The 14,201-nt window shown below is 33.4% G+C and overlaps 1 protein-coding gene across 1 annotated transcript; it reads right to left on the minus strand.

The window, feature by feature from the left end:
• Positions 1–1,252: 1,252 nt before the first annotated feature.
• LOC118040923 (serine/threonine protein phosphatase 2A 55 kDa regulatory subunit B beta isoform) lies at positions 1,253–11,652 on the minus strand. The gene is made up of 14 exons (XM_035047999.2): positions 11,209–11,652; positions 8,917–9,020; positions 8,685–8,783; positions 8,460–8,579; positions 7,556–7,756; positions 6,460–6,551; positions 5,222–5,340; positions 4,032–4,155; positions 3,827–3,950; positions 2,502–2,570; positions 2,319–2,410; positions 2,142–2,219; positions 1,984–2,051; positions 1,253–1,867 (listed from the first exon to the last, which is right to left on the minus strand). The coding sequence occupies exons 1-14, from the start codon at positions 11,318–11,320 to the stop codon at positions 1,731–1,733; spliced, it is 1,539 nt and encodes a 512-aa protein (XP_034903890.1). The 5' UTR covers positions 11,321–11,652; the 3' UTR covers positions 1,253–1,730.
• Positions 11,653–14,201: the final 2,549 nt, after the last annotated feature.

Raw genomic sequence — 14,201 nt, forward strand, 5'->3', positions numbered from 1 at the left:
AAATTGTGACTTATACACGAGGTGTTTTTTTTGGTATTAAATAAATTGGTTTCTTTTCCACAAACAAAAAAAATCTTTCTTTCAAAAAATATAAAATTTATTTCAAATTGCATATGGTCAAGACTCTCAAAAATAAAAATAAAAATAAAATTTATATAAATAATTAAAAAAATACAAGGCATGATTTAGCATCCTTAAATAAAAAAATGCAAGAAAAATAGTTTTATGAAATCTTTAAGAACTTGACCTAGATTTTAAAAATACCAAAAAAGATTATTATTTTTTAATATTAAGGACTATGAACTTATACGTTAGATTTATTTCTGGTATTAAAAAAATAAAAATTAAAAATTAAAAAAATACTAAAATGGACTGGTTTTAACACAAACCAATAATTATAAAACACAAAAACACTTTAATTTATATCATATAGATAAACAATGTCACTTATTTTAAATAAATTGTATTAAGTGTGTTACGTATTCCATATACACAACTAATTTTATTATTCAAATTATAAGAGCAGTAAGGGTTTATTAATTACCACTGATATCTTGAATCTTCTTCAATAATATGATGGAATCAGGTCACATTCAAATTTCAGTTGCCACGTGCTATCAAAGTTTAAATTCTCGAAAGGGTTGAATATTGAGAACCATGACTCCTAGCATTCGTTTTTCGACTTCTTCTGCTCCTTTCGCAACCATCAATTTAGTTTTCACATATTCCATTTGGAAATACCGCCCTAGTGTTTGTACAATTCGGCAAATAAGTCTGTTTTGAAAGAGTTGTGTTCAGATCTTATCCCATATTGACATAATTTTACAAACACAAACTTGTGAAGGTTGTTTGTGTATTGCGATACGAGGCACAGCCAGAGGGTTTCTCCAAATACATTCCTTTCATCTAACCATAACTCAGCCACCCTTTCATTCGGCTTTAAGATAATGCATTTTTACCCCAACTATTTTATTGCATCGCACAACATGCACGCACGTATGACTAGTAAATATAAAATTATTTCGATCACAGATATCCTTGAAAGCTTGCGTTGCGTGGACACCCCTTGATATCTTAAATTCCGAAGAGTTATACTTGAAAGATTTTATATGCTCACTTCATTTACAGAGGAGGACAAAAGGAAGATACTCCTGGCAGAGACTGATCATCCTCGCACCTAAATTGTATGGAATGGGCAAGTGGCATTTGGTGTCAGTAAAGCTTACTTGATGATCCTAGAGACAAAAGAATCAGCAACCCAAAAGGAATAAAACATTCAAGTTCCAAGCATGATAAAGAATCAATTGAAAAATTGCATTGAAAGTTTCAACAGCTCCTTCCCACCAAGATCTACGTAAAACTACTTTCACCTTGAACCTAGTGGCAAATACTGAAAATCCTTTACGTTTTGCTGTAGATGAGCTACAATCGCATTTTCTTATGACTTCAACCCAACACAACTTGGACATAATGGCATCTTCTATTTTAGAAGATACGCTGTAAAGGGTGGAAAAGGGAAACGAATTTTCTTTTTAGAGGGGGGATGAGATCTAGCTGGCCCCATAGAGAACATGTTGCTTCCTCATGGATTCTGCAATAGCCGTTTCAGGTCAACGATATAACATAGCAAGTGCTGCAGGTTGAAGGCATTTGAAATGCAAAAATTGTTGTAGCCTCCACCTAGCTCGGTGGGAAAGGAAAAGAAATCTTCTCCAACAGCATTATCATCTTTACGCATAGTACATGTATAAGCTGTTTGCAGCAGCGCAGGCAATGGAATTTTCAGTTGGATGCCATGCTAGGTGAAGCAACTTCGTGGTGAAATCAAAAGAACTTCCATTTGCATCAACTCCTGGGCCTTCTGCTCCTGTTAGTGAGTGATCTCCAGATTAATATAATAAAAACAAGTTGTTAGGATAACAAAAGAACATGGAAGAGGAGTGCAAGGTAGGACAGAAGAGGAGGAAAAGTGAAGGCACTGACCCCGTCTTACAACTCGTGTTATGCTGCTTAGGGATCTTGAAGGCCTCGAAGGGGTCTGGACTTGTCTCCTAATATTGTAATTCAAGATTTATAAGATATCCCATATGAAACTAACTATCATTAGTTTCAATCTCACTGTTATATCAATCAGAAACTACCTCATTGGATTTTTGCTGGCTTCTAAAGTTGATGCCTCAGTACTTCCCGGGGCACAACCAAACACTCGGAACAGATTGCTTTGGACATGAAAAGAAATAACATATTATGGCACATGGAGAGATGATGTCAATAACAATAATACAGTCACCAGATGTATGGACATGTAAGAACCAGACCTGTAGGAGCCTGTTGCAACTCGCAATCCATCACCACTCGAGCAACACTCGAATTTATCAAAGATGGAATCGTTTTCATATAAATCACACAACTGGGTAAATTCAAAAAATATAATAATTAGAATGGACACAGCTTAACAAAGAAAATTTTCAGGTTAAGCTGTCTAAAGAAAGAAATCTCACCTTTGGTCTTAAATATTCATGAACCTGGAAGGTTGCAACTGGACCTGAATCCATATTGATATCCCACAGCTATAATAAAGAAAATAAACAACTGAGAATTAAAAAATAAATTCAAACTTAACATCAAGAGGACATGCATGAATAACTTCTTTAGGTATCATGAAAATAAAATCAACCACTATGAAAACTAGGTTGTAGTTTTTTGAAACATTCGCACAAAGACAAACCAGAAGTAATAGAAAAACAGATGACATACGTTTGATATTTTTGAGATATTTTTCAGTTTTTTGAAAAGTCTTTCAAGAATATAGAAAACTATACAGTTTGTTTTTACCAGATAAATGTTTTTTTCTTGGAAAACTTGGTTTCTAATTTTAGCAAGTTTAGAAAGATGAGTTTTTCTGTTTTTTTACTCATTTCCATATTCCAATAGACAAATATACTAAACCAAACATTTTAAAGTTAGGGAAAACAATTTCTCGGAACAGATGAATTGAAAAAAACAGAGAACAAATTAGAAAGTCCCTATGATGTATTCATGCCCTCCAAACATGTGAAACTAACAAGTCCAAGTAGAATAAAAATCTCTAACATTACAAAATAACATGGCTCGCATCATCAATCCAAACTCTTTCCATCGTCCAGAAATCTGCATCTTTATAAGCTACTATAATGTATGCCTAACATTGTTCTATGATCAAAATGGCTTCAAGGTAAACAAGGTTTCAGTGGTGACCAGCTTGCAAAAATATTTAATTTATCATAAAATTTCATACAGTAGTGCCCATTTTCCTTGAATCAACTATCTTTGCCACCATAGCATACACTGAAAAACATGATCAAGTAAGCAAAAAGAAAAAACAGTTTTAGAATGCTTCAACATGCAGTCTCCCGACATTTTTTTTTCCTTTATTGTTTTTCAGATTAATAATGTGAGAAGTGCCATCCTCACAATTTTATGAACAGAATATCCTATTATGTACTTAGTGTCAAATGTCTTAGAACCTTGTTACAGACATAGCCTCCTTTGTCTAGCTTACAGCAACAGTTAATAGAAGAAACAAATTTGCAGGAAACAAACAATTTCTATCTCTAGACATTTTGCTTGATGAATATTGCATAGTTGGAGTTCTACTGTTTGGACATCCTATGGATTGCAGAGATGGATATTTCTTCTATGCATAAAACGCATAACAGAGCATGCTTAAGAGGCCAGTTTTATTCAATAACCCTTGACTCCTATGACTATTTGAATCCAAAAGACATACAACAAATTGAATGAAAAAAATATGAACCAAAACCTTTGCAATTATATCAACCCAAACCTTAAGAGTCATGTAATCACGACTAAGTATATGTCTTCCATCCCTTGCAAATTTAATATCAGAGATTGAGGCAATTATTTCTGTAAAAAATGATCTGGAGCCTGGTGCCTCTGGTTCCTCAAACCTGTGTAAGTAGATGATGTTACTGGAGGGCTGTTTATAGTATTGAAACAAGACTTCCACAAAAGCCAGTAAAAACACTTACAATTTGGCATGAGAGTCGCACAAAGCTGATTGTCGCATATCAATGAGTCGGATTGAGCCTTTTGAACTGCTGTATGCTAACATATTGCAATGGCTGGGGTGGAATTCTGCTGATGTTATAACCTCTGCAGGTATAAGTGTACACAGGTTGAGACATCAAGTAGAGTATCAGCAATACAGATACTTAGCAGTTGAAACCAGTGTTGTCAAGAGGCGCTGAGGCACTCCAGACGAGGCGAGGTGAGGCCCCAACACTTTTATTAGCCTCAGGCATTGGATTTCAATGAGGCGGAGTGGGTTGTGCAAGGCACTAAGGCTAGCGCCTGCTTGAAGTTCTTCCTTTTCTGTTGGATTTTTCTTTTTCTTTTTCTTTTATTTTACCACAAGAAACAACTTAGGGGTATTTTTGTAAAAAAACAAAGAATAGGGTAAAAAAAATCATTAAAGTGGAAGACAAACAGACAATGAAGGACACTTAGAAGAGAAACACCAACCACAATTTCTTTTTTCAATAGTGGGAATCGAAGAACAGCACTTCTGTACAGTTAATACTTTATTTTTTTCTAAACAAGTGCAATATAGTTTGAGAGATGAGGATTTCGATTATAATCATGAAATGAAGGATATGGAGGACTCAAGTGCAGGAGAGGAAAGCACACATGGAGATGTTTTTGAAGATTAACGAATAATGATGATGATATTTAATTTTTCTTTTTAATCTATTTGGCTGCTTACTAGTTTAAATTATCTTCTTTTTTTTAAGGTTGAAAAATATGACTTTATATGACTATGTTATGTTATTTTATATTTTCCTTTGATTTACAAATGATGTAATCTTAATTGGGAAGATATATATATTTTAGATTTATATAATATAATATATTTTTTTATAATTTATAGCATATCGCCTTGGTTCATTCAGGCATGCGCCTCAAGCATTTTACAAGCCCGGCGCCTTTTAGTGTCTTTCGCCTTTGACAACACTGGTTGAAATAATCAATTACTCAACCATAGGGGGAAGGCTGACAGTATATATTGTCCAGTAACTATTCATGAATTCGAACGGGGATGCCAAGTGAGTTCCAAAAAGTAAAACATAAAAACCAGAATTCTCAAAATTTGATCAAAAGTACGTGGATCATGCAAATTTATATAATTAATACAATTACCGTCAGAGACCATGAGGCTTACCAGTTAAATCCTCCATATTTGCAGGTTTGACATCAACGATATTGAAACTTTGGTTGCTGATTTCCAAATTCCAAAGATTTATTCGGAGGTCATCAGCTGATATAAAAGTTTCACCATCACTGGAATATATCACAGTGTAGGAAGATTAGTGAAATTTCAATAAAACCATACCAATATCAGACAAGCTGGAAAAAACCAAGAGAAACGCTCCAGTACAATCTCTCAATATGTGTTCCAGATAGAGGCAATGAACAAAACTAGCAAGTCTAGAAACCCACAATATGCAACTTCTAGCACAACAGAGGCAACTGAAACATAAAGCACTAGCCAAAACCAAGCAATTCACATGCACAGTGCAATTTTGTTCTTCAAAAATGACAAATTTAACACATGAAAAAAGGTAAAAGTAAGAAAGAAAAAAACTAAGGCCAGCCAGCATAAAGGCACTAAATCCTAACAGCAATTATAGCTCAAATGTCCTCTGATTTAATGTGTGAGATAATTAGCTCACCGCTTTGAGAATAAACACCAACTTTACAAGCCTGCAGAAGAGTTCCTAGAATCTTAGAAGATCATTTCATTTTGAGGCAACTGTAATGGGATAGAATTATGGTTTACACTTGTTTTTATGGGGTATCAGGAGGCTTAAAATGATTTCTTTTGGCTGTACTCAGCGAGATTGAGTGCACCCTTAGCATGTTTCTTTATTTTGTTTCTTCAACTTCAGAGGATATCTTATTCTCCTAATTGTTCCTTTGTACTATTCTCATTCTTATATTGTCTATCTTAAAAAATATGAGCCACAACACTGTTATTTTCATTGGTCAAAGCATTCCAAATAAAAAGTAGAGTACACTAAACCAATTCTTGTCAGTCTCCATCTCCGTCCCCTATTTAGTCCATGGGACTCGTAATATTACAAGGAAAAGAGCACCTTACGGTCATATGTGCTACAAGCACACAACAATAAAATAAACAACACAACTGCTGCTGCTCTTTTATCACAGCATCACTTTTTCTTAAGAGAAAATCTGTGGATGCCAAGCAGTAATGATGGATTTCCATCGTCAACAAGGAAAGAGAAAATAATGTACATGTGGAGACAAAGTATTGAAGTTTAATCATAGTACAATAATGAACCCAAGAACCAAACAATTACAGAAACTTTAGAAGAGCAACACCTGCTGAAACTAAATGCAAATAAAAGTTCCAAACAACCATAAAAGAAAAGGAACAACCTGTTGTTTGAAATTGAATTAATATGATAGTCATGCGCATGGGCATACACCCTTCGACATCTAGCCATCAAGCTTGTCTCGTTGCTAGTCACCTAAGGGTCACATAAGAGTTAGATCCACATAAGATGACACAAGCATTTCAGAAAAAAATTTCCTTTTAACAACACCACCCACACCCACACCCACACCCACACCCACATTCCCCCTAATCCTGCCTGAAACAGGAAAATAAAAGGACTTCCAGGATTAGATTTTCCTTTTAACAACACCACCCACACCCACATTCCCCCTAATCCTGCCTGAAATGGGAAAATAAAAGGACTTCCAGGATTAGATTCCTGTCTCATATATTTTTTTAAAAAAATATTAAAAGGCACATAGAATGAACAGGGGGAACCAACTTCATCTAAATTTCATTCAAGAACCACATTGCATAAAACACTGCACCAATAACATAAAAAGCTTACCTAATCAATTGAAAGCATTGTTCCTTGGACAAGGATACCATTAAAAAAGCAATGTTCATATGATGTATAATCATGGTCATATGTGAAAAGTGGAGATATGTGAAAATTCTTTCAGTGTTTAGTTGCTTTAGATGTCATTTGGTCTTCAGCTGCTATGTGATCTAATTGTTAGGATTTCCTTCAGTTTTTTTAGCATTGTGGATTTTGGTTATCATTGGATAACAGTCTGTTTCGTAAGATGACATGCTTTTTAATATGGTCTGTTTTGCTGTGTATTCATCTTTCCATTTTAAAGTCTTAAGGCCTGTTATTTCTTTTCTCTCCTGTGATGTTTCATGAATGGCCCTTTCCTACATGGTACATTTGAAGTGAGAAAAACAAGGCTTGACTTCCATTTATACATTAGCAAATCAATTGACCAGTTTTAAAGTAATGAAAAATTCTATATTAAAAGTTAAATAGGGGAACCAATCCATTAAAAAAATTGCAATTCCAGCTCTTTTAGGTATTTAGCGTGTTTTTTTTTTTTTTTTTCAAAAAAAAAAGAGAGAGAAAACTGGAGATAATTTTAGTTATTTCAAAAACACAACCAATTCACAGAGGAAAAAGACTTGTTTTACTAAAATTACCACAGGTAAACGCAATGATGGAAAACCCCCAGGTGAAATGCTCAAGTCATTGCTTGGTAAATTGTGTGACTTGTCTCCTCCATTTGCAAGATATTGTTTACCAATACTTGAATTACTTGAACTGGCAACGCCACCATTTCCTACAGCTTTTGAAGGGTCCACATTCATCTCAGAAATTTTCTTCACCTTCTTTTCTTGGACCTGTACAATTCTTGTAAAAAATATCAAATAAATAAGTGGACAAGAATGTAGCAACCATAGATCAAAAATCAATTAAAATATCACTTGAAGCAGTCAGGACAATGTGTTGATATATGAGATATCCCACAAGTGTCTCTTTTGATACATCTAGCCATCATGATTAGAAGCCCACATTTGAGTACAGATTATGAAAATCCATCTGCATATATCCTGGTGATGCCTGCTACCCATTCAACCTCTCTAAAGAAACACCCAGACTAATTACAGGGTCCATAATATAGTTCTATATCATGCACTAAGTTGCAGTGTTTCTATAAAGCAGCAAATCAGTACCAACCTATATGCACTTGACACATCAAGGAGGCACCATAGCATGCCATGCACAGTTTCATATATATACTCCCATTTAAGCTATATCTAGGCACCCTTGCATGCATGATTTATTGAATGGACATATTCAAAGACAAACCAAAACTTAATTAAGAACTTTGATAAACATTGCCTCAAAGCAGATCAACTTAAAAAGTGATTATATGTATTCTCTCAATATGCCATGTGTACACAACAAGTATACTGGCCACTGGCCAGGTAGCTCCATAACAAACTAGGTAGTTGAAAATGCTGTAATGAGCTCGCAAGCGGACATGATAAATGAAAAGTGCAAGGTCTTTCATCATGCTTCAAGATAAGGTTCCTTTCCTACCTTCCAATACTTGATGGTTTTATCATTGGTAGATAGGAGAAAGAGAGCACCATTGGCTGTTTGGCACCATCTGATTTTGTTGATTTTCTCCTCTATTTCTAAGCTCTTGAGATAGTCAAACTGGCCACAAAAAAATTGAACACACAACAGTGAATGTTTGAAGCAAGCGTGGTCTGAAAAAATGCATCTGAAATCAAGCCAGGAATAAAAGGCAGAAAAGAATACCTCAGGTTCATGGCTCTGAAATTCTGTTTTATAACGAAACTCGGGGTGCCTACTAATTGGGTAACCCATCCTCTCCAGATCCCTTCTGGATCCGCCATGCTACACATTAGAGAACAAAATCATCATAACACTGCCACTAGCAGGACAACAAATCCACTACAAGAAACAATTAGCAAAAGCATATCAATATTGGATTTTACAGGTGAAGCTATAAAAGGAAGAAAGAACACACATCCTTAGTGTCAGTCCTCTCAAAGAGAACCACGCGGCCTCCACGGTCACCAGTAGCAAGATGATCACCAGATCTATCAAATTCAATAGCTGAAATAATATCAACTGCGGAAAGAGACACAAAACAAGATTTGAGGAATTTTTTCACATGTCCTGCCATACAGCTGTGAAGAATATTATGTAGCAAAAACGAAATATATGATCTTGTTGAAAAGAGGCATAACAAAAAAATAAACAAACACATAAACTAAGAACATATGCAGCATGAAAATAAGAATAAGAAAAACCAAAAACATTATCATTGATGCCCAGATAAAGAAAGAAGCTACGGGTTCTCGATGAGCAGCAGATTGGAACAGGATCCAATAGTACACCAACACCACTCCTAGGATGGATAGCCCTTTGCACTTGCTGGAGGTACACAGTATGGTAAGCATTTGTTTGCATAAACAAAAGATAATCTAAGAAATAATTTAACCTTTTCTCCCAATGTTGCAGAATATCTGGCTAAAATTCATTTGTTCTGGCAACAGATTACCAAACTCAAGACTCCACCACATACAGTTGTACTTTACAACCAAACAAACGGCCATTCTATTTCCCTGAGCACCAAACAGAAAATTCACCAGGGCAATAACAATCAAGTAATCAAAGTATAACAGTGATGGCACAATTCTGCAACTCCATCCTTCTTGAACCAAAAGGAGACATCAAAGGTAAGTTTCTCGAAAAAATCTCGTCTGATGAAGTCATGCTAGAATCAACATCAATCTTTTCCAAATGAAATAAAGTAGCTTTGAAGACCACTCTGTGATGGAATCCTCCTAGAGAAATTATAGTGATTTCTTTGAGGTAGAAATACATACTTTCTGCAACAAATTGTCAGCGTAATTCCATACTCCCTGAGCACTGAACAAGACTCTCTGTTCCTTGTTTAAATAAGGATACACAATCCTATCTTCTACATCAAGTCCTCAATAGAAGAAACTATCAAAAGGAAACATCCATTTCTCTAGGTCACTCTTTACCGAATTACCTCAAAGTCATAAACCTTGGCGCCCAACTGCTGGCAGTCAGCTTTGGCACTTGCTACTGGTCATTATATTTATTCTTATAGCTCCATCATCTCATCTGCAATGTAATGAGTTTTAGACATGCAACCTTCATGGAAAATATTGCACTCTTCAAAGCTACAGTTCATGCGAAGATGCAAGTCAAGACTGTTCCAAATGTCATTTCCCAAAATCCTGCTTCAGTGGAAACATAACTGGATTGCTCCTTCATTTCATCTTGATTTAAATAACTTCTAATAATCCTTCTTCATGTTCAAAGATTTCATTCCACTTCAGCAATGAATGGGACACAGGATCCCCACAACCTGCCTCTTTTCATACCCTCTCGAGCTTTAAAAATTATATACATGTTCCTTTTTTCTGGAATTTCATCCATCTCGCCATCATCATATTGCATCCAAATTCAATAACTCATTATATTGTGATATCTCTTGACAAACCACCAATGACATGTCTTCTATGGGTTTTCTTTCTAGTAAAACTCCTCCATATCTGAGAAACACTTTATTTTAATTTCCAAAAGTTTGGAAACGATGCAGAAAAATCCATTCAGTTTAATCTCAAACCTATCCAAATCAAGCAACATCCAGGGACATTGACGCAAAAATAAAACTAAAAAAACTAAAGCTCTATTCAACTCTAAGGAAGTCTCTCCAGATCTCTAAAACGCTGTTCTTGAACTATGAATAAGAAGACAAAACAACAAAACATAAGTCTATCACTGAACCTGCCCTACTCACATGTATGCGTATGTAAAATGTATCAACTATCAACCGATGAAATTACTATCCACATAAACATAAAAATCAATACAATTCACTAAATCAGACATATCAACCATTGGTTATACAGTATCATTAAGATCCAAACTATAACCATTAAGTTCTCCACTCACTTCACCAAGCTCACTAGACTACTACTACTACTACTACTCGATTAATTAACGTATAAAAAAATTGGAATCAGTGACTCTACTAGTTCAAATCACAACAAAAAATACTCATTGACCCACTACTCGATTAATTAAAGTATCTAACAAATGGGAATCAGTCACTCTAATTGTTCAAATGACAACAACAAAAAAAAATTCATTGACCTACAAACCAAAACACGATATCTGAATGACCCCCGATCCATTTCGGATCCAAAACCCAAAAACCAACCCTAATTAGCAAAACCCATACCAAATATTATGTGGATCCAAATAACTAACATATTACCTTCTTGTACTTCTTCACCGGCTGTTCGTTCACCGAATACCTGAGAGAATTTCCACTCTAGAGGCTGTGGTGGACTTGCCGGAGCTTCAGCGACTTCATCGCCACCGTTCATTTTGTTTAGACGATCAGAAATCAAATTGACCAGATTAACTCTCAGACCCAGTCAAATCAACCATTCAGTCAGTGAGAATTAAAAAAAAAATCGCATCTTTCAACTCAATATTAGAAACCCACCAAAACCCGTCCTCGACATTTTCATTTCTTAAATGAGAGATGTATTGTGTACTAATAATAATAGTTCAACCATTGAAAGAGAGCTCTCTCCCATTCGCCTCTCCTCTCTCTCTTTTTTTTTTTTATGGTTGGGTTTGGCTTCCTTTTTTTTTATGGTTGGGTTTGGCTCCCTTTTTTTTTCCTTTCTATTTCTCTGCCTAATGAGAAAAATAAAATTTCACACTCTCTCTCTATAAAAAAAAAAATATATATATATATATATATACACACACAAAAAAAAAAAAAAAAAAAAAACGTTTGTCTTTGTTTGTAAAAGGAGAAAATGGGGATTTTAGTGGTGTTTTTATAAAAAAAGAAAAAAAAAAAAGTGATGGTATTGGTATGAATTGACAAGGGAGGAAAGGTAGCATGACAACCAAATACCAGGCTTTGATATTTGTTCCTGGGACCTTTTTATCTTTTAGCTTGTGAGTGTGTTTTGGGTTTCGAACGAGACTTTCAGCAGATCATAGCATCCAACGGTTGTGATGAGAATGGTTAGGTTTTTCCAGCAGATCATAGCATTTGGTGTTATCTTTTCTTTCTTCATTTGGTTATGCTGAGCAAACAGTTTGTTTAGCTAAATCCCATTTTCTTGCTGTTTGACTATTGAATTACTTGTTTGTAGCCCACACATTGCATGGTTAATTGGTTATTATTATTATTATTTAAAATAATATTTCTTCGAGAAGAGACTGTTTATTTTTAAAATAAAATACAGATTCACTTGAAAAATAAGTTAATATACTACGAACAAAAAAAAGGAAGATTATATATGTGATTAATGTTATATTGTTATTCTTGAAAAGTTGGAATAGAAGTTAATTCTAACCATGAATTAGAAAACAAAAATATGATGACTCCTAAAATAATTCACAATGTCATGAAGTAATCAAATACAATGATGATAGTATATTACGAAGATAATATGATGACATGATATCGATGATGCTCATAATAAAAACAAGGGTAGAGATAAAATAATAATTAATAACGGTGGTATAAAATGACAGCGGTTAAAATTATTTAATGATATTTTAAATAATTTATTAATAAAAATGGCGGTTTTCCCAAGCCTGCACTCTTAGCCTTTGGCTTTTTTTAAGGTAGACATGTTAGGCCACTCAGTCTTAAGCTTGGTTTGGCCTTCTTTTTACATTGATTATTTGTTGATTTTCTTATTTATTTATGTTTTAATTTTAAAATTATTTTTTCAAATTTTTTATATCATATAATTAAATAATAATAAAATTTATTAAACCTAATAAAATCTATGACCTAGTTAATTGATATAAATAAGTTAACCCAAAATTACTCAAGTAAATTTAATAGGTAGACATCTCAATGTTTTTTTAAAAAATTCATTTTAAATTTTTTTTGAAAAGCCAAAAAGATAGGTTTTTTTTGTTACCTGGTTTTTTTTTTTCTTTGATTTTTTTATTTTATCCACCAAGTCAACTGAGTGATGTCAAAACAAATTTTACATTGCTTAATTTAAATCTAAATTAAATAAGAATCGAGTGAAGAGTTATCAAATTTAACCCGCTAAACTAGATTCTAAACAATAATAAAAAGCTTTTCAGATATAAATTTTTTATAATAAAAAAAATTAATCTAACTCACAATATAACCCGCAAGGTTTAACCTCGCAAAAATCTTTAAGCTTGCAAGCATATACACATTGATGTAGACTAATATAATAAATAGTTAAAATACCTAGACAAATCATATTTTAAGTGAGCCACAGTAGAAAACATTGTTTGGACCAAACTTTAAGTGGACCAAACTCTATAATCTTTATGTATATATTGAACGGGCTTATGGCTTAAAAGGGTTTTTTACTTTGAGTCTTCTCATTCTCAGTTAAATAAAATAAAGAAAGATCAAGCTTAAGTGTTGTTATATATATATATATATGTAACAGATGTTAAATCTTGTGAGAAAAATATTATAGCTAAATTATTTGATAATTCTCTTACAAATTATTGTGGTTTAGAGTAATGATTTTTTTGAAAATTTTAAATTTAATCCTGAAATGTTAACAATTGAGCCTAAATTAGTATAAGGTCTTACTAAGTGTATTTTTAGGTTGATGCTCAATTTTATAAGCATATACTTTTATCATATAATTAAATAATTTTTTAAAAAAAAATCAAACTATTAAACTTAATAAAGTCCATGACCCCGATTGCAAGGGGACCAAGATCAATTCAATTTGTCATTATCCAAAATATATATTTTAAAAAAAAAATTATCATCTTGAAGTTTTTTTTAAAAAAATTTAAGCCATGTTTTTAATAGTCATCAAGATTGCATTTGTACCTATTAAATCAATCGATTTAATTCGGGTTAGCTCCCAAATAGTTTAATTGAAAACTTAAGTTAGACAAACAACCAAGTCGAAAGTTTCAAGATTGATCCATTTGACCAGGTTTAATAACATTGTAAAAAAAAAAAAAAACTCTTAACATTTTATTTTATATTTTTAACAAATTGTTCTGACCATGGACTGGTAAGCCTAAATGTTGTTCTTTTTTATGTTTTGAGTATTTTAAGTGAAAATTTTAGCTTTGACTTTATTAACAAAAAGCTAAAATAAATGTGTTTCAATGTGAACACTAATATAAAACACTATGGAATGAAACAATGTAATGACTATTTTATTATTCTTAACAAAAAACAATGGCCTAGCTACTGAGGCTAATACGATTTTTTGGCAA

The sequence above is a fragment of the Populus alba genome, chromosome 1 (assembly GCF_005239225.2).
Source record: "Populus alba chromosome 1, ASM523922v2, whole genome shotgun sequence".
NCBI lineage: Eukaryota > Viridiplantae > Streptophyta > Magnoliopsida > Malpighiales > Salicaceae > Populus > Populus alba.

Bases quoted from the DNA above. Each gene is read 5' to 3' on its own strand.
- LOC118040923 (XM_035047999.2), bottom strand. From the start codon at position 11,320: ATGAACGGTGGCGATGAAGTCGCTGAAGCTCCGGCAAGTCCACCACAG. The intron at 9,021-11,208 runs GTAATATGTTAG...CTCTTTCCGCAG, and splicing joins CGGTGAAGAAGTACAAGAAG to TTGATATTATTTCAGCTATT. The intron at 2,411-2,501 runs GTGAGATTTCTT...GAATTTACCCAG, and splicing joins ATGAATATTTAAGACCAAAG to TTGTGTGATTTATATGAAAA.